The following is a 24,471-nucleotide window of genomic DNA, read 5'->3' as shown; positions in this document are numbered from 1 at the left end:
GCAACAACATACTGCAGAAGTTTCGTCTTCCTGGGGTGAATTCAAGCCAGGGGCCTGGAGCAGAGCGTTCAGGGCCTGAACTATGGGACTAACAGGCCTTTACAGTAACAAGTGAGGATTTGGGGCTTTGGGGTAGGTTGTGTTTACTCGAATAGGTCCCCAAAAGCTCATCTCAAAGTTAATAAAATCCCAGTTGAATATTCCATTTTTAGTGAGGACTCCAAGGTTGTTAGGCCCTTCCTTTGCCACCTGCTTCCCTGAACTGCATTTTCTCCATCACTGTCTCTCCCTACTTCCTTCCTTTGTCCCCTTCACATTTCTTTCCCTGTTGTCCTTGGCCTGAGCCCTCTAGTGGATCAAGATTAGGGGGCCCTTTTTTGGACATATTAAATTTCCCAGACTGCAAAGAAACTCTTGTTGTTGTTGTTGTTTCCATTTGGTATATAGGTCAAAAAATAATAGCTGTTATGGCCATGGCAAGGATGAAATCTTTAAGTCCCCAGAAACATCAGACCAGGAAACTGAAATAATGTTCTTATCCATTCATATTGAAGCCCCTGCTATGGCCCTCATTGTCCAATGCTTACCTTCATTTGTGCAACTGATTTCTGCCCTGCTTCTCTCACTCTTTCATGTGCTGAGGATAATATTGATGTCAATGAATTTCAGTCTTTCTCTGAATATTCATTCACTCAACAAATAATTACCGAACACCCACTACCTCCGTCTGAGGCACTGAAAGACATATGAGGTCTCTGTCTTCCTGGAACTTGCTGTCTACTGGGAGAGATAGATGACAAATAAGCATACAGATGTACTGTCAGGTGGCGTAAATTCTGTGAAGTCAGAAAGTGGAACAAGGTGATAAAGAGTGATGGGGTTGCTATTTTAGAGAGGATGTTGTGGCAGATGCTTCGTGCCTTGCCAATGTGCCTTCAGTATTCACTTCAACACTCAGAAGGCTGCTTCTCGTGATTCCCCAAGACCCTCTGCCTAATGGTGATTTTTTTCCCCTTTGACGATGGGAGAATGCTTGGCCCACATGCAGGGCAAGCAGGAAGTGTTAGATATTTAATGACACTGGGAGCAGCCCTGGAGCAGTGACAGATGCCCTCCTCTGCGGTCAAGATAACTCTGAAGTGTGTTCTACACTATCTCTCAGAGTTCCTCAGCAGGACTGAGTCACAGCTGCCCACATGGTAGCTGCTTGATAGCACACCTTTCTTAGATCCTTTCCCTTATCCCTCTCACTTCCCCACTCCCCTGCTGTGTTACTTGGGTTCATCTCTCTGATAGACTACTTGTACTCAAATTCTTGTCTCAGGGTCTACTTCTGGGGGAATTCAAACTAAGATAGTAGTTAGGCAAGGCATCTCTGCAAAGGTGACATTTGAGCAGTCTCCTGATCCAGTGAAGGGGTGAGCTGTGTGAAAACATGTGGTAAGAGAATTCCAAGCAGAGAGAACAGCAAGTGCACAGGCCCCAAAGTCGGATCTTGTTTGAATGTTTGAGGAACAGCAAAGCCAGAATGCAGGAACAGAAGGAGTGAGGCAAAAGGCATTAGGACAGGTCTTACTTTCCTCATTTCATAGTTACAGTATCTCCTTTAATCCTTTCTTTCACGATTTCCTCCAATATGCTCACTTCTCATTTCTCTGATGGCTCATTTTCTGAGAGTTCTGTCATTTTTTTTGTATTATTAATTTCACTCTATTTAACTGTATTTGTGTGTGTGTGTGTATGTGTGTGTGTGTGTGTGTGTGTGTGTGTGTGTGTGTGTGTGTGAGAGAGAGAGAGAGAGAGAGAGAGAGAGAGAGAGAGACAAGGTCTCACTGTGTCACCCAGGCTAGAGTGCAGTGGCGTGATCATAGCTCACTGCAGCCTTGGCCTCCTGGGCCCAAGCAGTCCTCCTGCCTTAGCCTCCTGAGTAGCTGGGACTACAGGTGTGTGCCATCACCCCTGGCTAATTTTTGTATTTTTTTTTTTTTTTAGAGAGAGATGGGGTTTTGCCATGTTGCCAGGGCTGGTCTCAAACTCCTGGGCTCAAATTATTTGCCTGCCTTGGCATCCCAAAGGGTTAGGATTACAGGCATGAGACACCATGCCTGGTCCTTAACTGTACCTTTAAAAAGGAAAAAAAAATGTGAGGCAGAAAGTCTGATGTGGAACCACTGACTGGTGCAGGGGAGCTGGGGGACTGTCCATGACCCCTCTTAGGGAAGCCGCCTCCAGGGGAAAGCAGCAGGCTCTCTGCATTGTCATTGTCGCCCCCTTTCCTTGCCAAATTTAAGAAAGATGAGAGACTTCTTTTCTCCTGCTCCATGGTTATCCTCCTATCACTAGTACCTTCTCCTGAGAACTCACCTTAGGCCAAGCTTCATCCCATGTGCTTGACCTTCATCATCTCTGATGCTCACACCACTCTGAAAACCAAACAATACCTACATCTAGCTGAGGAACACAACCTCCTTCCATCTAGTTTACCCTCCTGTGGCAGATGAGGTGCTTCCCCTCACACCTCTGGCTCCACCTGAGACACCCCGGCAGCATTTTCCAAGGCCACAGAGCCCTCACCATGCATTCCAAGCCCTGTGGAGGCAGCTAGTTTGATCCTGAACGGGAGACTCCAGATCACAGAGGATGTGGAGTTCTCTTTAAGGCAGCTGGCATGAGCTCAGCACAGATGCCTCCCAAAGCAGGACTGCTTTGCTGACTCCTGGGAGGTTTATCATCAAAACTCCCTGCCTTGACCCATATCCTGCCTCTCTCCATTTGTGCTTCTGGCTGGAGCTACCGTGTAACCAATGGCAGGGTCTATTAGTGCTTCGTTCTGCTCACAGTTCCTCTTGGAGGAGTTGGCTTCTAAAAATTAGTTAGCAATAAGTGAGCCACGAGATTATAAATGTTAAAGCCTGAAAGGCAGGCCAGAGAGTCTGAGCTCTATTGACAGAAGTAATCCGTAATCTGTATGGGGAGTCCTCAATAAGTCCCTTAACATCTCTAGGACTTAGCTTTCTCTCAGGCTGGAAGCAATAACAAATAGTTTTAGGGCTCCCTTTTGCTCCTTTCTAATTGTCCTTAGTGTTTACCAAATTTCCATTCTACATCTGTATTTTCCAGCTTTCTCGGCAGTTTGATGGGGGCCAAATGACTGAGTGTTGGCTAATGGGATGTAGGCAGAAGTGATGTACACCACTTTCAGGCTGGATCCTTAACAAAACTTCCCAAGAGCCTTGGTTCTCTCTTTTCCCCTGCTGCTAGGAGGGTACATGTTCTAGACTTACACCAGACTTTGTGTAAGGAAGGAAGAGAACTTTTATTGTGTTAAAGCACTGAGCTTTGTTGGTTTATCTGTTATCATAGCATAGCCTAGCCTATCCTGACTAATCCAGTTTTTTATCCTGCCTGCTCATTCACTTATTCATTCACTCATTCATTCATTCATTCATTCATCCAGTTGCTCATTCATATTTTCAGCTTTCATTCATTCACTTGGTATTAACTAAGTGCTTACTGCATGCTGGCACTAGTACTTTAGCATAGATAAATCTTGGGGACTTTCCCCAGAGGAGCTGGATGTCCAGGTGAGGAGATGGATATGGGAACAGAGAAAATATTAAGAGTGTGATAAGTTTGTACTAAGTGCATAACACCATGTTGTTTACAGAGAAATAAATACTCAGAGGCCTACTCGGTCCTAGCTCCATTCTTTATCAAACTTGTTTCACCTAGGCAGTGCTTACCACTGCATACTGCACCATTCTAAAAGAGTTGCATTTACCTCTACCCTTCTTTCACCAGTCCATCATTCTAAATCATTTCCCTCAATACCATTTCTGCAGGCCATGCCCCTGTTTGGAAATAATATAGGGGTTTTTCATTTCCTACGTAAGATCTAAACTCCTCAATTTGGCATTGATCTGGCTCCAAGGTATCTTTCTATCATTGTTTTCCATTTCTTCTTTACCCAAAACTTCCACTACAACCAGATGGGGATAATCCATATTTAAACAACCCACACCACTGGTAATCCCATGCCCCATGTCTTTTCTCATACCATTCTTTCCCCAGGACTTCCCTCCTTGTCTAGCCAATCTCTTCTCTTCAAAGTCCTACCTCAAATGATATGTTTGGTCTTTCTGCCTACTCTAGCCTACAGTACTGATACATTTAGCAACTTAGATGAAACATAAAATTCCTTGAAAAACTTAGCAAGGGACACAGGAGAAATAGAAAATACAAATAGTCCTGTAAATTCTAAAGAAATGGAATTCTTAATAAAAACCACAAGGAAAATTCCAGACCCAGATGGCTTCACCAGTGAATTCCATCAGACATTTAGGGAAGAAATAATACCAATTTACATAAATTTTTCTAGAAAATAGAGGAGGAGAGAACACTTCCCAACTCATTGTATGAAGTCTGTATAATCCTAATATGGAAACCTGATGACAGGCATCTCTGAAAAATCTATAGCTAATATACTTAATGGTGAAACATTTATTTCCCTTAAGATTGGGAAGAATTTTAAAAAACACTCTCATCAGTGTAATAAGACAAATAGATAGAAAAAGAAGAATACTGTCATTATTTAGACAACATGATTGTGTAGGTTAAAAACCCTATGGAATCTACAAAAAACTACTAGAACTAAAGAGTGAATTTAGAAAAGTCACTGGATACGAAAAGGTCAATATATAAAAATCAATTGCATTTATATATATACACATACATATAAATATAATTGATTATTTATTGATTTATATGTTGATTATTATATATAAACTAGTGATGAAAAATTAGAGAATGAAATAAAAAGAATACCATTTATAATAGCATCACAAATATCAAATACAAAGGCCAAACAAATCTAACAGAAAATATGCAAGTCCTTTACACTAAAATCTGCAAACTTTGCTAAGAGAAATTAAAGAAGACCTATTGATCAAAAGCTATAGCATATCCAGGGCCTGAAGATACAACATTGTTAAAAATGTCCATGCTCTCCAAATCCATCTATACATTCAAATGAATGCCAATCAAAATCATACCATGTTTTTTTGAAGAAATTGACAAGCTGATTCTAAAATGTATATGAAAATGCACAGGTTCTAGAATAGCTAAAACAATCTTGACAGAGAACAAATTTGAAGGATTTTTACTATCTGATTTCAAGACTTACTATAATTCTACAGAGGTCAAGACAGTGTGGTTTTGGCAAGAAAGTAGACATATAGATCAATGAAGCAGCACAGAGAATTCAGAAATAGACCCACACATAAATAGTTGAATTGATTGTTTGAAAAAGGCATTAAGTCAATTCCATGGGAGAAAGGAAGGAGTTTTCTGGTTTTCTTTTTACAAATGGTTCTGGAACAAATAAATATACATATGGGGAAAAATGAATTTTGACCCTACCTTACTCCATACACAACCAGTAATTAGAGAAGGACTATAGACCTAAACATAAAAGCTAGAACCATAAAACTCCTAGAAGAAAATGTATGAAATAATATTTATGAACTTGAGGGAAGCAGATTGTTCTGACAGTGTCCAGAGGCTAGTCATAAAAGAAAACATTAATAAATTGGACTTTGTCGAAATTAAAAATTTCTGCTCATCAAGAGAACACTATTAAAAAACAGGCAAGGTAAGTACTTGGAGTAAACATTTGCAATACAAATATCTAACAAAGAACTTTTACTCAGTGTATATAAAGAGCTACTACAAATAAAAAATATCAATAATAAAAAGACAAAAGAATTAAAAACAAGAAAAAGTCTTAATTAGACACTTCACAAGATATATGAATGCCTACTAAGTACATGAAAAGGCGTTCAACGTTATTTGTCATCACAGAAATGCAGATGAAAGCCACAATGAGATACCATTTCATATCCACTAGAATGGCTCCTGACATACCAAGCATTGATGAGGATGCAGAACAACTAGAACTCTGATACGTTGGTGATGAGAGTGCAAAATGATACAACAATTTTTGAAGAATCTCTGCCAGTTTCTTATAAAACTAAACATACATTTACCCCATAACTAAGCAATTTTACTCCTAGATATTTACCAAAAGAAACGAAAAATGTAAATCCACGAAGATTTGTAGAAGAATATTCTTAGAAGCTTTATTCATAATATCCCCAAACTGGAAACAGCCCAACTAAGTCAGTGAATAAAGTATGGTATATTCTTACAATGGATTACTGCTTAGCAATAAAAAAGAATAAACTACTGATACATACAACAGCATGGATAAATTTCAAAAATACTATGCTGAATGAAAGAGGCTAGACATTTTTAAAAGTCATACTCATGATTCAATTTATGTAAGCTCTTGAACCAGTGAATCTAATCTACATGATAGAAATCAGAATAATGGTTGCCAAAAGGTGTGGCAGAGTGACTGGAAAGGAGTACTGAAGACATTTTGGGATGATGGAAATGCATTATATCTTGTTTTGGGGGGTTGTTACATGGATGTATATGTCAAAGCTCATTGAACTTAACACTTAAGACTTAGGCATAACTCAACTGTATGTAAATTATATCTCACTTAACAAAAAATATTACTCCTTCTCTCCCCGCCACCCTACAAAATGACATGTTGGATGCTACTGTGTTATATCATTATTTAGTATTTCCATGCATGGTTATCCATTTTAAACTTTCTTAGATTCCTCAAGCAGAGCCTGCACAATACTAGGGACTCCTCATTTGTTGAATGAATGAATGAATGAATGAATGAATGAATGAGTAATAATCAGACAGAGTAAAATGGAAAGGAAAAGTAAAGAAAAATCAAAATATAACATCATACCAATTTCTACTGTTTCTATTTTCCTGGGAGTCAACACCACTGCAAACACAGGTCCCTATTCCCAGTGAAAAACAATAACCCAATATCTAAGACATTTTGCTTTTATTTACAATAAAAGAGGAGGCAAGGAAATAAGAGAAAGCTTTTTGTCTCCTAGATTTTGAGGTAACACCACATTATTATTACTATATTTCTTAACTCTAGTGAGATAGACCAAAAGACATCTGATGAATCACCTTTTCATTCATAAAAGCCTGCTTATATCTTTCATCACTTTTATCCTGCTAGAATAATAGCAGAGAAACAGTACTTGATGGGCCTGCATTATCAGATGCTATTGGAAAGGTCTAGATAAGAGCACTGAACCACCTATTAGTATTCTGCATGCAAACCCTTCTCTATAACCCAGAGTCATCTGTATCCTGGCAACCCTCAAAATTTCATTCTCATTGAATTGCTAGATCTTTATCAAAATATAATTATAGCCCTAATTTGAAAGATAAATTTTGATTGCCAGTGCCATGCCCAAAGGAAGAAATAATCAGGTGGGAGAGCACTTAGGCACAATTGTTAACCATATAATCAATGTCATGAATCATCCATCCCCTAAAAATCGCAAAATACAACTTTGGGGGACGTTGTAAGGGGTAGTATGAGGAGGGAAAAATCCATGAGGCATCAGACTTACTTGTGACTCTGGTACATTATGTTTGCTTAACTTCTCATGCTGTCACTTAAGTGCTTGTCATGTCTTCCCAATTGGAAGTCTGAGGAAGGCCCAGGCTTCTGTGTGTGCCCACAGTGGCCCAGCCTGTAGTAGGAAGTAACCCAGTCTATAACCCCTCCTTCACTTGACCTCCAGGTAAAGTTTCTTGGAAGTAAGCTTTGAGACAGAAATTGGGGTGTGGGAAGCATAGCAGGAAATGTTCTCTGGGCAACACCTGTGGAAGAAATGGATTAAGCAGGGCTGGGCAGAGGGAGAAGTTGGGCTAGAAGAGTCACAACGAAGGCTCAGCCCATCACATGGGGAGCTCTAGAGCTGCGATGGATGGCCCTGTAGAATTGTCCTGAGTTGAGGCAAGGTGGGTGGGCCTTTATACTACTGTATTGACCATTCATCAGATGAGTGCTGCCCTTGGAAGGAGTGTGACCTTAGGCGGGGTTACTTTCTTCAGGGAAGGACAATTTGCAAAGAGGGATGCAGCTGTGAGCTGTCAGCCATGGCACCTAGCTCTGGCGAATGAGTGCTTGGGGAATAAGTGCTTGAGCCCTGACGAAGAGGGGTAGACAGTGAATCAAAGTAGCCATTGCACCCTCACTGACTACAGTGACTCAGAAGCCTGGGGAAAATAATCTGAAATAGATTCCCAATGGATTGAACCGACCAGCCCATTTCTGCAGGAGAGCAGTTCTACCTCCTGAGGCAGGCAGGGGCTCCTGCTGTGCATGCTGAATCCCCTCGGAATGTGTGACTTGCCAGAGAAGAGTAAATGGAGATTAGAAATACTTCTGTCTTCAAGAGGGGAACATCACACACTGGGGCCTGTTGGGGGGTGCAGGGCAAGGGCAGGGATAGCATTAGGAGAAATACCTAATGTATGGGGGGCTTAAAACCTAGGTGATGGATTGATGGGTGCAGCAAACCACCATGGCGCATGTATGCCTATGTTACAAACCTGCACGTTCTACACATATATCCCAGAACTTAAAAGTATAATAAAAAGAAAAAAGAAATATTCCTGTCTTCTCATCCAATTGGTATGCTCCTGCCTTTTCACAAACTATCCTTAGTTTATGTCTGAGGACAGGTATTGATACCTTTTAAAAAATAGATACCTTTGAGACAGTATGGCAGGAGCAAGAGAGCAGAAATCACACACTTCTGTTCCCCTTCTCTTTGGGCAGTCACATCTACAGCCTCGATGCTTCCATAGGGCATAAATGATTTGTTAGTTTCAGGATGAAGAAATAATCAAGCATCTATTAATATAATAGTCTTGCTCCATTGGAGCAAAAGGAATGGATTTTATTTAACCTATATTTTAATGTACAGTCAACTCCTCCTGAGATCTTTGGGAATCCTCAAATTTGTAAATACAGAAGCTTCAGACTTTACCTTTGTGGATGTCTGTTTCCATGTCTCCTGTTATTTATTCCCCTGGTTAATTCCCTTACCTGGGGTTTGGGCTGGGCCTGTGACTTGCCTCATTCTGTTGGCAAAACAAGACACAGGCCCAACCTAAGAAAACCTGGAAGCTCCTGCCTTTGCACCCTTGGGCACTCTGAGTTGCCAGGTAAGAAATCCAGTTACCCTGCTGGAGTGATCACATGGAGAGACCACTGGGAAAGACTATGTGGAGAGGGAGAATCCCTGAGACTACCCAGAAAGAGACGTAAGCACAGCCAGTCCAGTGACCCAGCTGAACCTTGCCTGCAGGTGACATACCATCTGACCAACCACCAGCAAGACTAGCAGAGCTGTCCAGTTGAGCTTATCCCAGATTGCAGAATTTTGAACCAATAGATTGGCTTGTATCTTAAGCCAGTAAATTTTGGGGTGGTTTCTCCTGCAACAATAGATAAACAACCACAAAAAGCAATTTCTTCCAGAGTTAAGTGACTATGATGGCCTTGCCTGCCCCTACCAAGTCAACTGCCTCTTAATCTTGCACCGAAGGTTACAGTTGACCATGGCTGCTTTTCACAAAGAAAGAGACATTTTTATTACTTCACAGTGGTAACGGACTACACAACAGTGTCTATCCCAAAAATCTTGAAAGAAAAAAAAAGCTTCATTGGGCTGTTGGAGCTGGAGGTTGGGAGCTGAGCTTCTTCACTAGCTAAGTAGCTCAATCCTGTGTATCCATTTTATATGCTTGAGGCTCACAGACATGCCTCAGCAAATTTACAAATGACTCCCCTCATGGATCTTCAAGGTCACTCACTTAAAAAGGAAATTAAAAATGTCCCAGTTGGACATCCCAGAAAGGGCTGGAGAAGGAGTCTACCAGATCAGAGAGGTAGTATAGTAAAATAATCCAGGGTTGGATTCTAGAGCCATAGTACCCAGGATCAAATCCCAAATTTGTCATTTGTTTGCCGTAAAACCTTGAACAAGTTATTTATCTTCTCTGTGCCTCAGTTTTTCATCTGTAAAATGGGGATAATAATAACCTCTACCTCCTAGGGTTATTGTGAGGATTAAATGAGCTATATATGTGCAGGGCATAGATTAGTGTCTGGTTATTCTTTGCCTGATTATAAGTGATTATACAGTAAGAACCAGAAGAAAATCATACATGGATTTTAAATCATATGAAGTCATTTTTAGTGACTACACATTATGAAAGCATGTCAGCTTTCAGAAACAATATCCTATATAACTGTTTTCATAAGAGGGCAGGGTCAACATAGCATGGTAGAAGGAGCACTGAGCCAAGAGAAGGGGATCTAGGTATGATTTCAGCCCTGCTATAAACCAACTGTGTTATATGGGGAAAGTTATCTATAAATTGAGGAAAATGATAATGACCTTGCCTACAGAGGTTGGACTAGATGGTCCCTGTAGGAGCCTTTTATGTTTCTACATCTTTCCAAATCCCTTTAAGACAGGAAAGAGGAGGTGGAATTACTACCATTTTTAAGATGGAGATCTGTATTTGGCCATATGACTTGTCCAGAGCCAAACTCCAATATCAAAGTAGAGCTTAAAAAGGGCCCCTCCATGCCAGAGAGTGTACTGCCATAGCACAAACTGCACAGACTACATTTCCCAGTCCCCTTGCAGTTAGATGTGGCCATGTGATTGAGTTCTGGCCATGGAATGTGGGTGGGAGTGAGAGGTGCTGCTTCCAGGGTAATCTTCCATGTTCTTGTTTTCCCTTCTCCTGGTTGGATGCAGAAGACCCAGTAGGGGCTTCAAGGCCCTAGGAAATGGTAGATTCATTAGAAGAGACTAGGTTCCTTATAATCACAAGTCAAAAAGCTGTTTTGACATTATATAAGAAATAAACTGCTATTGTGTTAAACCCTGAAATTTAGGGCTCACCTGTTATGGTGTTTATCCTTCCCTGACCAGTATACTCACTGTGGGTCTCTAGTCAATTGCCGGTTCAGGTTCTGATCTTCAAGAGGAAAAGCTTATTCGACATTATTTAAGAAATAAACTGCTATTGTGTTAAACCCTGAAATTTGGGGCTCACCTATTATGGTGTTTATCCTTCCCTGACCAATATGCTCACTGTGGGTCTCTAGTCAATTGCTGGTTTAGGTTCTGATCTTCAAGAGGAAGCAGCCCTTTCTATTTAAGACCAAGGGATCATTGATATCTTATTTGGTACAGGTCAAGTCAAGCCAATGATGTTCTTATAAAATTGAAATCTCAACCCATGGTCTTCCCATATCTACTCTTCTAAGCTGGCCAAACTTGGTCACTGTTGCACTGGGTCCTTATACTACATTTCATCATCATTAATCCTTTGTCTTCCATGGGGAACACAAAGATGGTGGAAATTTTAAAAATAAACTAGCAACTGTGTGCAAGTCTCCACTAGAAGACTAGAGGAATGATGGATATCTCGAAGGTGCTGTTTCTTGGTCTCTTCCTTCCCCCCAATCACGATCTCTATCTTAATAGTTGCCCAGTGATTATAGTTATGACATACAGAAAATAAAGGTAAAAATTTTAAATCGAAATTCATTTTGAAAGAGAGGGGAAAATCACTTGGTAGATTCCATCTTGAACAGAGAATGCTTGCCCTTACATTCCCTTGCTGTTTAGTTCATTTATTTCACTGGAGAAAAAAATAGGCATTTACATTTTTCAGCAATCGCTAATGCATTCTTGCCAAAAAATAAAAAATAAAAATCCCATCATCCAACCAAATCAAGAACAGAGGGGGCCTTTTTTTCTTCCAGCTGGACTTTGCCACCATTGCCATGAAAGAAAAAGTGAACAAGGAAGAAATGAAGGCTTTTGAAAATAAATAATGAGGGAAGCCTAGCAGGCTTGCAGAATCTAGGACCCACGGGAGAAGACCTGCGCTTCCTGCTTCCACTGCAATCACTGCAAAGTCCTCAATCCCTTCCTATCTCCATTCCAGGTGGCCTCTTCACCATCAGCTGGAGGCAGCCCCCTTCAGACAGGCTGGGGCCACCCTCCTGCTGACCAGGAAGAGGCTCCTCACTCAACTGTCCAGGGGTTTCCACCTGGAAAGGAAAGAGTAGTAGCCCAGCTGCTATCCACACAGTAGGAAGTTGGCATGGTTTGAGTGCCACCTGGCCCCTTTTGTCCCTCTGTATTCTGGAACGAACTCCATTGTGAGGGAGTTGCTTGTTGGCTTTAAAGTGCAAAGGAGGAAGCCCTTTGGGGCAAGAGAGGGACCCTGTCCAGGCTCCCATCCTCCAGTCTTGCAGCCCAGTGGCTTTGGGCCTCACCCAGGAATGGATGAGGCTTCTCAGAGCTGCTGCCCTTCTCACATGGACCAGCATTCAACATCCCTGCCTTGCCTTGAGACCTGAAGGTGAATTGCTCTGAAGGATGTGTGGACCTGGTCTAAGGCTGTCTGGGGCCCCAAGTTTGGCCCACCCTCAGGGAGCTGGGAAGGAGACCCCACCCCTCTAAAAGCAGGGTCAAGCCAAACTGTACCTCCAACTGCAGGGCTATTTTTAGATGCTGTTATCTTTGCCTTGCTCACAAGCAGCTGTGAAAAACAAACTGGTCACCAAGAGGCAAGAAACTGCAAAATAAAAACCTCATAAAACAAAAGCTCCAAAACTCCAGAGCATACCACACTATGGCAAAACACTGTGCACCATCATGGCGGGACCTGCTGAGTCTTCCCCTCAGTGGGGTGAGGGAGGGTGTTGCTCTTTCACTGCCCACACATTCCTGGCCTAGCATGCCATGAGCAAGTCCAGCTTTGGCTCACTGTCCCTGGAATGGGTAGTGGGTCAGGCTTCCCCACTCATGGGCACAGATGGTGAGTCCTGGGGACAGGTGTGCCAGGTAAGTGGGAGTGATGGGGTTAACACTGCCACAAAAGGAAAAGCTCCAGCTCACTCCCCTCTCTTCCAGCTCATCCTAACAGCCCATTTGCCTTACAGCATCACAGCTCCTTGACAGTGAAACCCCTGCACAGGCAAAATGTCATCTAACACCAAGTGGCAGGGCAGGAACACAGGAGAGGGCACCAAGCAGGATCCCCGACTTCTCCCCAGCCCTTAGAAGCCCTCAAAAGGCCAAACCTCAGGGCGCCCTTCCACTCACAGCGCCGTGGAATCATCATTCCCCCTGCAGGAAACCCAGCACCAGACGCTGCAGCCCCTGCAGACCCCTCCACCCAGAGGGTAGGCAGCGTGGAAAAGTGCCGCCCCGCCCCAGAACCCGGGATCCGGGGTAGGGAGGAGGCGGCAAACTTAAAAGCTGCAACTGCAATATGCTTTTAAAAATAATAAAAGACCCCTGAAAGCCAGTGCTGTTCCCTTCGCCCCTCCGAGCTATGTGCGGTCCACCTTGACCGTCAGCTCACCCTCGCTCAGTTCTGCCAAGGGGACCCAGTTCTCAGATCTCGACCAAGGGGGATCTCCTCTCCGGCTAGCGCGCGGCTGGGCTGCGCCTCGAGCCTCCCCCGACCCCCAAGTTCACCCAGCACCCAGAGGTGCGAGAAATTAGTTTAATATGATGTCACTTGCCCATACCCCCTCCCCCCAGGCTGGTCCCATCTCACACACCCGCGTGGCCTGGGCTGCGAGTCGTGGAGCATCCCGGAGGGTTGCGGTGGGGCGCCACGCCGAGGCTAGCCTCCCCCGGCGCCCGCTCAGGTTCAGGCTCGGCCCTGGGCAGCCCGCCCGTGCATCGTTCCCCTGGTGCAGAAATCCTACCGCCGGTGCGCCCTGGGCGCGCCGCCGGGCCCCGCGCCGGCTCCCCGGGAATGCGGCCGTCAGGTGAGGTAGGCATGCGTGCCGGCTCCGCAGCGAAGCAGCAGCTGGCTGGGGCGCTGGGCTCGGAATCTGCCTCTTCTCCCTCTCCCCGCAAAAGAGAGGCCTCTCGGGGACTTTCCAGTGCCTTGTTGCGTTAGGACTGCATTCCCCCTTCCTTTTCCCTTTTATCTTAGTTTTTCCTTCAGATGCAAAAAGAGAGATCTCAGGAGTCCATGCCCAGTTCCAGCCTAACTCGGTCCACAGGCAGAGAATTATGAATGGATGCTGCCTTCTGATGAGGAAGTCGACTGGGGAGGTCTCTGCGCACGGCGCGCTCCATCAAAGCAGGGGCATTGGCCCCTCCACTGCTTCAATGCTGCAGGCTGAGACACCTAATTGACCACTGGGAAATCAGGTGCCCGGAGACCTGGGCGGGACGTAGCCCTGGGGCCACGCTAGGATCCAGAGCCTTGCCGGTGTAGACAGCTTCGATTTACAGCTCAGTGAATGGAGAGGACTGCGGCAGCCAAACCTCCCGGGCAGTAAGGCACGGCTGCACCAATGCTCCGCGGACAGCCGCCTGGCTCCGCGAGCATCTCCTAGCTCCACAGGGCTAAAGGGAACCTGCTAAAAATAATCCGTCCCCTGCCGCCAGCCGCAGTGAGCTGCAGGACTCAGTCCCCAGCCCCAAACTCGGTGGTGCGCGGGAGCCGGCCACAAAGCCCGGCCTGTGAGCTTAGACAAGCTGGAGGCTGCGGAGGATCCCGGATCCGGATTTCTTGTACCTCTGTGTTTCCTTCTCCCGTAGCGCGACCGCTGGGGCTGCGCGTTACCCATGCCCAGAGTGGCGGCGGGCTCCGCACATCACCAACAGGCTGGACCGACCGCAGCTGCTCAGCACCGCACCCCCGTGGCTCTCTTCTCACCTCCCTTATTCCTAGTTTATGGCCAACAGCAGAGGAAGGAATCAGAAACGCCGACCGTGCCAACCCCTCCAGCCCGGGCAGGAGGGTGGACACAGACTGGCGTAGAGCATGTCCCCGCATATAACAGGACTAGAGCACCCCAAAAATGTGACATTGCGTCCCCTTCCCCGATTCATCTCCGTACGCTGAAACCTCGCATCCTAGACACATCTCACCCTGCCCGGGCTGAAAAACACTGCAAGGACAATGCCTTTGCAGCCATGTATTAATCTCCAGGGAGCAGCGATTTACTAAACCAGACCTGAGGTTGAACCAGGGTTAAAAACTATGGCAGTGTGTGCCCATAGCTTAAGTTGGTAGGCTCTCCATATAGCAACCTAATGCAGAAGGCAGAGAGCCATTTAGGGCCACTTCAAAGACAACACTTATGGGATATGTCCTAATCCCATACACAACAAGAAGAAACCCAGTGAATGAAATTATCCAAAGATGATTTGTGGGATGTTGTTTTTGGTAATACGTCTTTGAAACCTATTTAGGGAAAACTTGACTCTTTTCTGACTAGATTGCCTATTTTCAACTAGGGATGTTTAGGCGCTGGGCAGATTTGCATGTGTGGGCAATACTATATCCACCAGGCCTGTAACTTCTCCAGAATTCACAATTGTGAAACACTCCACTTGCCAAGGTCATAAGAAATATTGGGTTTTGCCTGTGTATGAAATAAAGAATATTTCCTAATTGGCATTACTATGAATTAATGTAGTATCACATGAAGTATCACCTAGAACCCAAGTCAGTCTGGGTTAGCTGTTCTCCACTAGCCTCCTTGGAGGGCTGCCAGTTGCTGGCAAGGACAGAATCTAGTGGGAGTCCCCCAGAAGACAGAGTGTGACTGGGACAGGAAGGATGAGGTGGGAGGAGATGGCATGGCCACTCCCCCAGTGAAGGTGAGAAGACAGCCATGTACCCCAAAGTTTAAGGGGTGGGTGGGTAAAGGAAAAGGTCATCAGAGAGGAAGAGAGACATTACTCAGAGAAGCAGGAGACCAGGATGGAAGGGGGAAGGGTCCCATCTCAGAAACAGGGGGATGGACGAAAGAGTTTTAAGAAGGCAGGGTGATGTATAATGTCAAATGTCACTGAGGGGTCAGTGGGAGGAGTTCTGCCTGCCAAGGGCAGACCTGAACCCCTGAGGCTTTGGGAAGGCTTGATGGATTGGCTACTGATGGGAGATGTGAAGTGGGTGCGAATACCAGTCAGAGCTTCTCAAAGGTAAAGGGAAGTCCTTCCCTTAGCCTTGCTCCTCAAAGGACCGGCAGCCCCTGGGGGTTTGGTAGAGATGCACCTTCTCAGGTCCTCCCAGACCTGCTGAATCAGACTCTGGAGTGAGGCCTGGCCATCTGTATGTTAACAAGCTCTCAGATCAACTTCAAACAGGAAGCCTCACCATATACGAATTCAAACCTCTCAGGTCTTGACATTAGAATTTACATTAGGGTGAGCAAAATGGCTGCCCTCAACAGCAATCCCTGGCAAGTGCATGGGTAGCTAGTGGCCAAGTCACTAATCATGCAGCCCAAGGAAATGAACTGCATTGCTTGGGGTTTTCAGGTCTGCTCTATCATGGGAGAGCCTTGACAATGAAGTCTGCAGAATTCCACAAAGCAATGAAAATGGCCATGTCTTTTCTCCTTTGTATTGATCTTTACAATAATGAGGTGGTTGTTAACAGTGATGGCAAAAATAATGATATAACTACATTGCTTAAATTTGAATGAGATTTTAGCAAGTCCCTTGGCAGAGAGGTGAAAAAAAAGAAAAAAAAAGAAAAAGAAAAAGTAAAGAAAAGAAAAGAAAACCACATAGGCTTTGTACCCAGAAAGACCTGTGTTTGAATCCTAGCTCCTCCAGTTCTTAACAAGTGTGGCCTTGGGAAAACTATTTGACTTCTCTGAATCTTGAATCTTCTTTGAATCAGTTTCTCATTTGTAAATGAAAATAAGAATACCTAATTTATAGCGTTGCTTAAAAGAGTAAATAAAACAATAAAGCACCATGATAGTGCCCAGCACATAATAAAAGCTCAACAAAGATGGTTCCTTCCTACCTGTGTTTGAGGTCTTTGCACGTAATGCTCATATTGCATTTTTTTGAGGTCCCCCTATCCTCTGTATGGTGGTTAGGGTATCGGATGCTTCCTGTGGCTCAAAGGTTCAAATATAAGCCCTTATTGAGTATCTCTTAGATGCCAGGTACTGTGCTGGGTGCTTGTGGGGATACAGCAGAGTCTGGACCCAGTTGGAGCTGACGTTCTAAGGAGTGAGTTTACCTCCCAGTCCATATAGGTATCCTTTTCTGATATATATTTTAAATTATTATTTTAATTGATACTTAATAATTATGCATATTTTCAGTATACGGTATGATATTTCAATACATGTGTACAAGGTGAAATGATCAAAATAGGGTAATTAGCAAATTGATCATCTAAAGCATTTATCATTTCTTTTTGTTGGAAACATTTAAAATCCTCTATTCTAGCTATTTCAAAATATACAATAAATTCTTGTTAACTATAGTCACCCTACAGTGCTATATGCCACTAGAACTTATTCCACCTATCTAGCTGTAATTTTTTAATTCATTAACCAAACTCTCCTTATCCCCACACCACCATCCCCAGCCTCTGGTAACCACTATTCTACTCTCTACTTCTATGTGATCCTTTTGGTAGCTCTCACATATGAGTGAGAACATGCCATGTTTGTCTTTCTGTGCCTAGCTTATTTCACTTAACATAATGTCCCCCAGTTTCATCCATGTTGCTGCAAATGATAGGATTTTATTCTTTTTTATGGCTGAATAGTATTCTATTGTATATATAAGCCACATATTCTTTATCCATTCATCTGTCAATGGACACAGGTTGATTTCATATCTTGGCTATTGCAATTAGTGCTGTAATAAACATGGGAGTGCAGATGTCTCTTCGACATACTGATGTTTTTACTGAAAGCCAAGGGTACCAGGTCTCACAGACAATTGTAAATGTGTCCTTCTTTAGGACAGTGATGATCTATAGCAGGGGTCAACAAACGTTTTCTGTAAAGGGCCAGGTAGAAAGTATTTTAGGATTTGCTGGTTATGTAGTCTCTGTTGCAACTACTCTACTCTACTGTTGTAGCTCAAAAGCAGCCATCAGTGGTGCATATATGGATGGATGTGGCTGTGTTTCAATAGAACCTTCTTCATAAAAATAGAGAGTGGGTGGGATTTGGCCCATGGGCCATAATTTGCCAACCTCTGATCTACAGTATGGCTCGGGAAATAACTATTTCCTTTAACTGGTATTGCCAGGAAATGGTAAAGTCTACATAGGTAATTTTCCATATAACTAAAGTTTATCCAACCAAGAACAATTTTCTGAAGCCCCTTATTGTTCTGAAGCATATTTTATACTTTCCCTGGAAGAAACTGGTTAATCAGTTGTTCACTAAACTATCTCCTTCTTTCTCCTACAGCTAAACTACTTTCCCAGCCTCCCTTGCAGTTAGGTACAGCCCTGTAACTGAGTCCTGGCCAATGGAATGTGGGCAGAAGCTATGTGTGCCTCCAGCCTTGGCACATAAAAGCTCTTACCTATTCCTACACACATTTTCTTGTCTTCCCTGCTGGCTGAACACAAAGGCTCTGTGGGATGGTGGATTCCCAAGATGGGAAGAGCCTAGGTACCCACCTGCATGCTAATCAGCATTAAACTGCAAGGAAAGTGAGAGGTAAGCCACTGAAATATTGGGGGTTTATTACCAGAATTAGCCTACCTTGAGTAATTCACTTTCCTATCTCTTTAATCAGATGCCTACAAAACACAATTTAATGTTTTGTTGATTACTTAGGGTCTTTATTAAGAAAGCTTATTATTGGTCTCTATGGTAACACATTTCTAAGACTCCTTTTTGGATTTCCATGCTCTTTCCTTGGTATTTAATTCTCCACTATCATTCCTTTCTCAACCTTCTTTTAGCTCCTTTCCCCAGAGTTTAAGCCTCCAGTGAGCTGAGGATAACAGACACCCACGGTTGAGAAACATCTGTCCATTAAAGACGAGTTACCAATTCTCCGGCAAGAACCAAAAGGATACATGTGGGCTTGCTGACAATTGTTTGTAGCCTTGGGAAACTCTTTTCACTTGCTTCCAGGTTTAGTGCTGTATTCCTGAAAGCTGAAATTATTGGAAGTTCAGCAGCCCTGAGAAGAGTGGGGGTATTTCTGTATTGTTGAGCTTACAAATTTTCAAAGCTTTCATTCTTTTACTAGCCATTTTGGGGGAGTCCATGATACAGATTCCAGTTCTGTCCTTCAACATGCATGGACTATTCAATTATCAAAATACTGTCATTTCCTGATTTTGTACATATATATTTTAGCTGTTATATGCTCCAAATCTCCATTTTAAATTCACCTTTTCTGGTTAATTTACTGTTTTGGTGACACAAACAGATCTTAATTGACTCCTATTTTACAGGAGCTGGAAGAATTGACTCTAAAAGGCTAAATAGTTTTAATTCAGTTCAAGAGGTGGTATGCCTCAGACAATTTACCAAGAAAATCCAGGTGTGCTTTAGACATGGTCTTTGGATTATTCTGACAGGTGGGAATGTGGTCCTTTCCCAGCATGAGGTGGGATACAGGAGAGGAATTCGTGGGGCTGGATCAAGGGGAGAAAGACTGGAGGAAGTCAATGGAGCCCAAATACTTTGACAGTCTGATTTTACTTCTTTATTGTAAAAACTAAGATGATCATATTTAAATGATCCTCTTGGTCTGTTTCTTCATCTATAAAATAAGGTGGGTGGAGATGATCTCTAAAATTTTCTCTACGTTTTTCATTGTGTAAGTCAATTTTTCTATGAGACCTGGAACCAAAAATACCTTCTAAAATGATTTCTGATCATCAGTACTTATTTTATCTTCCTGTTTAGGCTGAGCATCCAGAATTGGCCATTCTACCTATAAACCTCAGCATCTGCAAGGGAAGTAATATGTTCTGTGATCTGCCCAGGGCTGGATAACCTTTTGGTCCCAGAATGACCTTGAGGGTGAACTTGGGGATCCCAATTCTAGCTCTACTGTATTTATACCACACCCATTCTCTCCTTATGTTTACCTAGGGTGACTTTCCTGCTTTATTCTCTTTGACTCAAACACATGCTGAGACCCAATTATGAAAACTCAGTTTTGTCTCCAAGGCTTACTTCCCTGGAGCAAGTTGAATGTCCCCTCCAGAACTATGCATGTGGTAGAGCTTTACTTCTCACTTATCCCAGTAGCAGCACATTACTATTGCTGCTGCCCCACCACTGTTCACAAGGGACTCCCTTGACTTCCAGAAGAAATAGCTGCTATAAAATGGATCACTCATTCATAAGGAACTATATGTTTATTCATATATATTTTATATCATAACAAATGTAAATTAATTTCAGGGTGCGACTACCCAAGCTAGTATCTATGTGGCTGCCTGTATAAAATTTCTCCCTCAAAATTCTCCAAACCATCTGGCATAAACTACTGTATTGTGACCTGTTAAAATAAGTAACAGCTGTGATAATCCCTCTCAATTTATAGCAAGCTATAAAACTTTGCATATACTGGCAATGAATATAAAATAATAAATAAAACCATTATCATTCTGTGCTGTCTTGGTGGGAATTATGATGATTTAGCCAAAATGGAGCCCTATAGAATGCATCAGAGGAGAAGATTAAGCAAAGGTTTTGCCCAACGTGGCCTCCTCTAGCCCCCAAAGACTAACCTCACTATTTAGAATTCCTGGATGTGTTTGAAAATCTTATCCAATGTAAATACATCCTTTCTGAAAAAACATGGTTCCCATACATTGCTGCCCAACTTCTAGTATTTCAAAGCCTCCTTTTCTGATGGTGGGTTTCCAAAATTGCACAGTATATCCAGACCATAAAGAAAAAGCAAGCTATGCATAACTCAAAAATGTGAATAATCTATAGCACCAAAGCTAAGAATTGTCTTGGAATTTTTAACTGTAAGTTTATGTTTGCAAACATTGCAAAGATCCCAGGTTGAAAAATATTGTATTGAAGTCGTCTCTCAAAGATATGTAATATGTGAACAAAGACAAGCTGGTATCTGGAAGGGAAAGGGGTGGGACAGCTTTGATTCTGAATGAAAGAATCACTATGCCCACTACACACCAATTTTACAAAATTAAGGGGTCAAGGAAGGAAACTAGCACCGTGAATGGCTCTTTACTAGGTTCTGGGCATTACCCCATAACCTTATTTAATCCTCACAACAGATACGTGCCTTAAATATTATTATTCCTGTTTCATGGTTAGGAAACTAATGTTCAGAGAGGTTAAATAAGTTGCCCAAGGCCATCCAACTAACAAGCTGGAGAGACGGAGTTTGAACTCAGGTCTGTATGATTTCAAGATTCGTGCTCTTTCTACCTCACTATACTGTCTCTTGGGCAGCTGTTCAAAACCTTTTTCTGCCATGACCCATAGTATTTACACGAACCACTCATTATCACAACCGTGGGAAATTCCCACCCCTTTTTCTCACATTTATTTGAATACAAGGAGAGTTAGCCTACTATTGGAAGAACTTCAAATCCATTTTAATTTATGCATATAAAAATTTGCAAATACAGGTGCTTCGTTATTGCGATAGATTTCAAAAATAGCCATGCTACGTTTCAGCTCTTCCCAGCAAGAGGCGGAATCTGTTTCTCCACCTTGAATCTGAGCAGGCCTTATGACCTGATTTGGCCAGAAGAATGTGGTGGAAGTGACATTGTACATGTCTTAGCCTGGGCCTCAAGAAGCCTTGCAACTTCTGCTTCTGCTGGTCTTGGCACCTGTCCTCCTTACTGCTGCTCATGAAGAAGCCTGGTCCAACCTGTTGGATGATGAGGTACAGGTGGCCCAGTTGTCTCCTACCCCCATCTTGATCTGCTAATCACCAGACATGAATAAGGCCACTCTAGGTCATTCAGCCCACCTGACTATAGACATAAGCAAGCTCCACAGAGCTTAACTGAGCCAACCCAGACCAGAAGAACCAAGCACTAAATTTTAAGCCACTAAGTACTGGGTGATTTTTTATGCAGAAAAGGCTAACTAATGCCGTTCTTTAAAATAAATTTCTGGCCATATGTCAAAACAGATACTAATGCTTGAGGATTGTTGGTTTGAGCACAAGGATCATAAACTAAAGACTTAAAAAAATAAAAGATAAATCCTTTCTGATGGCTCCAAATACTGTCGCTGCTCAAGGTCTTCACAGTACTTCAATATGCCCCATGAAAGTGCCAGTTCAGAAAGGATTCCTATGGATACAGTTCCAGAAGACCACCTTTCCTCCTCCAATCCTGGGCTTGGCAGCTTGATTTTGGGTGATATGGTTTTGGGGAAAGAATCACCAAGGCGAATGGCTCAGAGCTTCCCTCAAGAAACAATCAGTGGATGGAAGCAAGAGAAAAAGAGATCATGTGTTTCAAGACTGCTAATGCCAATACATGATCCATTATTGAAATCCATCATTGAAATTAAAAAGTAATGCTGTGGGCCAAGAAGAACTATGATTTGTTAGAATATGGGGTCAGTTTTGTATTTAAAAACATAGTCATGCTGTCTTCCTAAGAAGATAAGGTATGCAAAGACACAGGTGGGAGAGAGGGAAAGAGATGTCCACCCTCCCTTTCCACACACTTGGGAAATGTACAGATGGAAACCCTCAAAAGGAAGGAAGGAATGCTGTAATTATAAACCAAATTAGGGCCAAAGTGAACTATCTGAGAAAGGAAGTTACAACTAAGTACTTAAAGCAGTGTTCTCATCCTTGACTGTATGTTGGAATTTCAGCATAGTGAAAGCAACTCCAAAGCTTGCATTCTTAATCTCTACAGGGATTACTAGCTTTATTTATTATACTCAGAAAAAATGTTCAGATTTGGACTTTCCACCAGTTTCTACAAAAGCCATTTCTTTTTAAGAAAATGCTGGGGTAACATATTACTTGATCGTTCAGCTATCTTAGCATGTGAATGCTTGTGCTCTTTTTCTTAGTATCTTAGCATGTGAATGCTTGTGCTCTTTTTCTTATTTTCTTAGTAAATCTTGGGGCCTTTGAACTTTGAATAATTTCTTTTTTCTTTCTCCCAGTGCCCTCTAGTTACACAAACACACACACACAAAATTACAGAAGCAGTATTTACATCTATACGTCTATGGCTTTTTCATTTGGTATTTACAGTACTGAGTGAATGAATTAATTCAGTTCATTTTGCTTCTTAGGAAAAAAGATGTGTAACGAAAAGAGGTCCATTTTAGTCTACTCTTGCAAGGTTTCATAAAGAGTAGATAAAGGAGAAACAGAGAGAAGGAAACCCTCCTTATAAACCTAAAAAAATATATTGGTCTGTACCCTAAACATTTTTTTTCTACATCTGCAGTTAAAAACGTACTAATTTTGTTCCAGAAAAGGGGATGTTTTGCTGAGCAACCTTATAAATTAAAACAAACCTGTCTATACCAGTATTTGCAGTCTCACCTAGTTCAGGTTCTGAACTTGTTTCCCAACAGTTTTTCCCAGTCTGAGAACATGCCTAGGACAGTGGATTAAGGCTCTAGTCTGGGACGTCCATTGGTTGCCTTCCCAGCAGAATCAGAAATGACATTTCCAGAGCAGAGGAGACATAAAAGTAGTATCATGTACTCAGTTGGGAGGGAAGGCTTCCTCGTTTGAGGATAGGGTTGAGTGGAATAGCAGGAAAGAGAAATGACCAGGTATGGAGAAATTACCAGGTATGGAGAAATTACCAGATATGGAGAATCAATGGCCCCTCTGAGATACTAGAAGCTTTACTAGAGAAGCCAGGTAAAGAAGTCTCCTGTTCTTGTCAAAAGCCCCTTATCCATGTCTTACCACCTAGACTTTGACATGAAAGAGAATCAAGGCACAGTTTGGCTTGCTCTTGTAAGGTTTTGGTTTACAGTAATTCACTTCTAAAAGGAGAAACGAAACGGCATGGTGGCTCATGCCTGTAGTCCCAGTGCTTTGGGAGGCTGAGGCAGGAGAATTATTTGAGGCCAGGAGTTTGAGACTAGCCTGGGCAAAATAGTGAGACCCTGTCCCTACAGAAAATAAAAAATCAGCTGGGCATGGTGGCTAATCCCAGCCACTTGGGAGGCTGGGGTGGGAGGATTACTTACACCCAGGAGTTTGAGGCTGCAGTGAGCTGTGATCACGGTACTGCACGCCATCCTGGATGTCAGAAGAGCAAGACCCTGTCTCTAAAGAGATACATACATACATACATACATACATATGTACATACATACATACATACATACATAAAAGGAGAAAGACAAAGCAACAGGAAGTTTCTGCAGAATAATTTCATAATAAGTGGACCATGTGTTAGAAAGTTGCTTTGCACATAGGAGCTCCTTCACTCATAAATATTTCTTAACAAACAATATTTTTAAAAATTGACTTTTTAAAACAGAGAAAACAGATGATTCAGATGTTTCTTGTCTCAAGAGGGAACAGTTTTGGGATCATAGAGATGTAAATCTCAGTAGGATTTGTAAGAAAGAAGTTTTCTGGCTTTCTGGGATGGTCAATATGTATCCAAGATGGCCTAGTGATGATGCTGATAGAACTTTGAAAGAGCCCAGCGGGGGACCACACTGAGGTCCTCCCTGCCCACTTCAGCAGTTCTAGGATGTCACTTTGTGTCTCTGGATTT

The 24,471-nt window shown here is 42.7% G+C and overlaps 1 protein-coding gene across 3 annotated transcripts in view; it reads right to left on the bottom strand.

The window, feature by feature from the left end:
• Positions 1–24,471, bottom strand: part of NHS (NHS actin remodeling regulator) — a 367,021-nt gene that overhangs the window by 67,270 nt on the left and 275,280 nt on the right. The window contains exon 1 of one of the 3 annotated variants that reach the window (XM_028841985.2): positions 13,562–13,808. The exons of the other annotated variants lie outside the window; for them this stretch is intronic. Within the exon in view, the coding sequence (XP_028697818.2) occupies positions 13,562–13,787 (226 nt within the window). The 5' untranslated portion in view covers positions 13,788–13,808. Of the gene's footprint in view, positions 1–13,561; positions 13,809–24,471 lie in introns of those variants that run through there. 3 annotated transcript variants of the gene reach the window in all.

The sequence above is a fragment of the Macaca mulatta genome, chromosome X (genome assembly GCF_049350105.2).
Source record: "Macaca mulatta isolate MMU2019108-1 chromosome X, T2T-MMU8v2.0, whole genome shotgun sequence".
Lineage (NCBI taxonomy): Eukaryota > Metazoa > Chordata > Mammalia > Primates > Cercopithecidae > Macaca > Macaca mulatta.
This window is presented reverse-complemented; position numbering and strand designations above follow the sequence as displayed.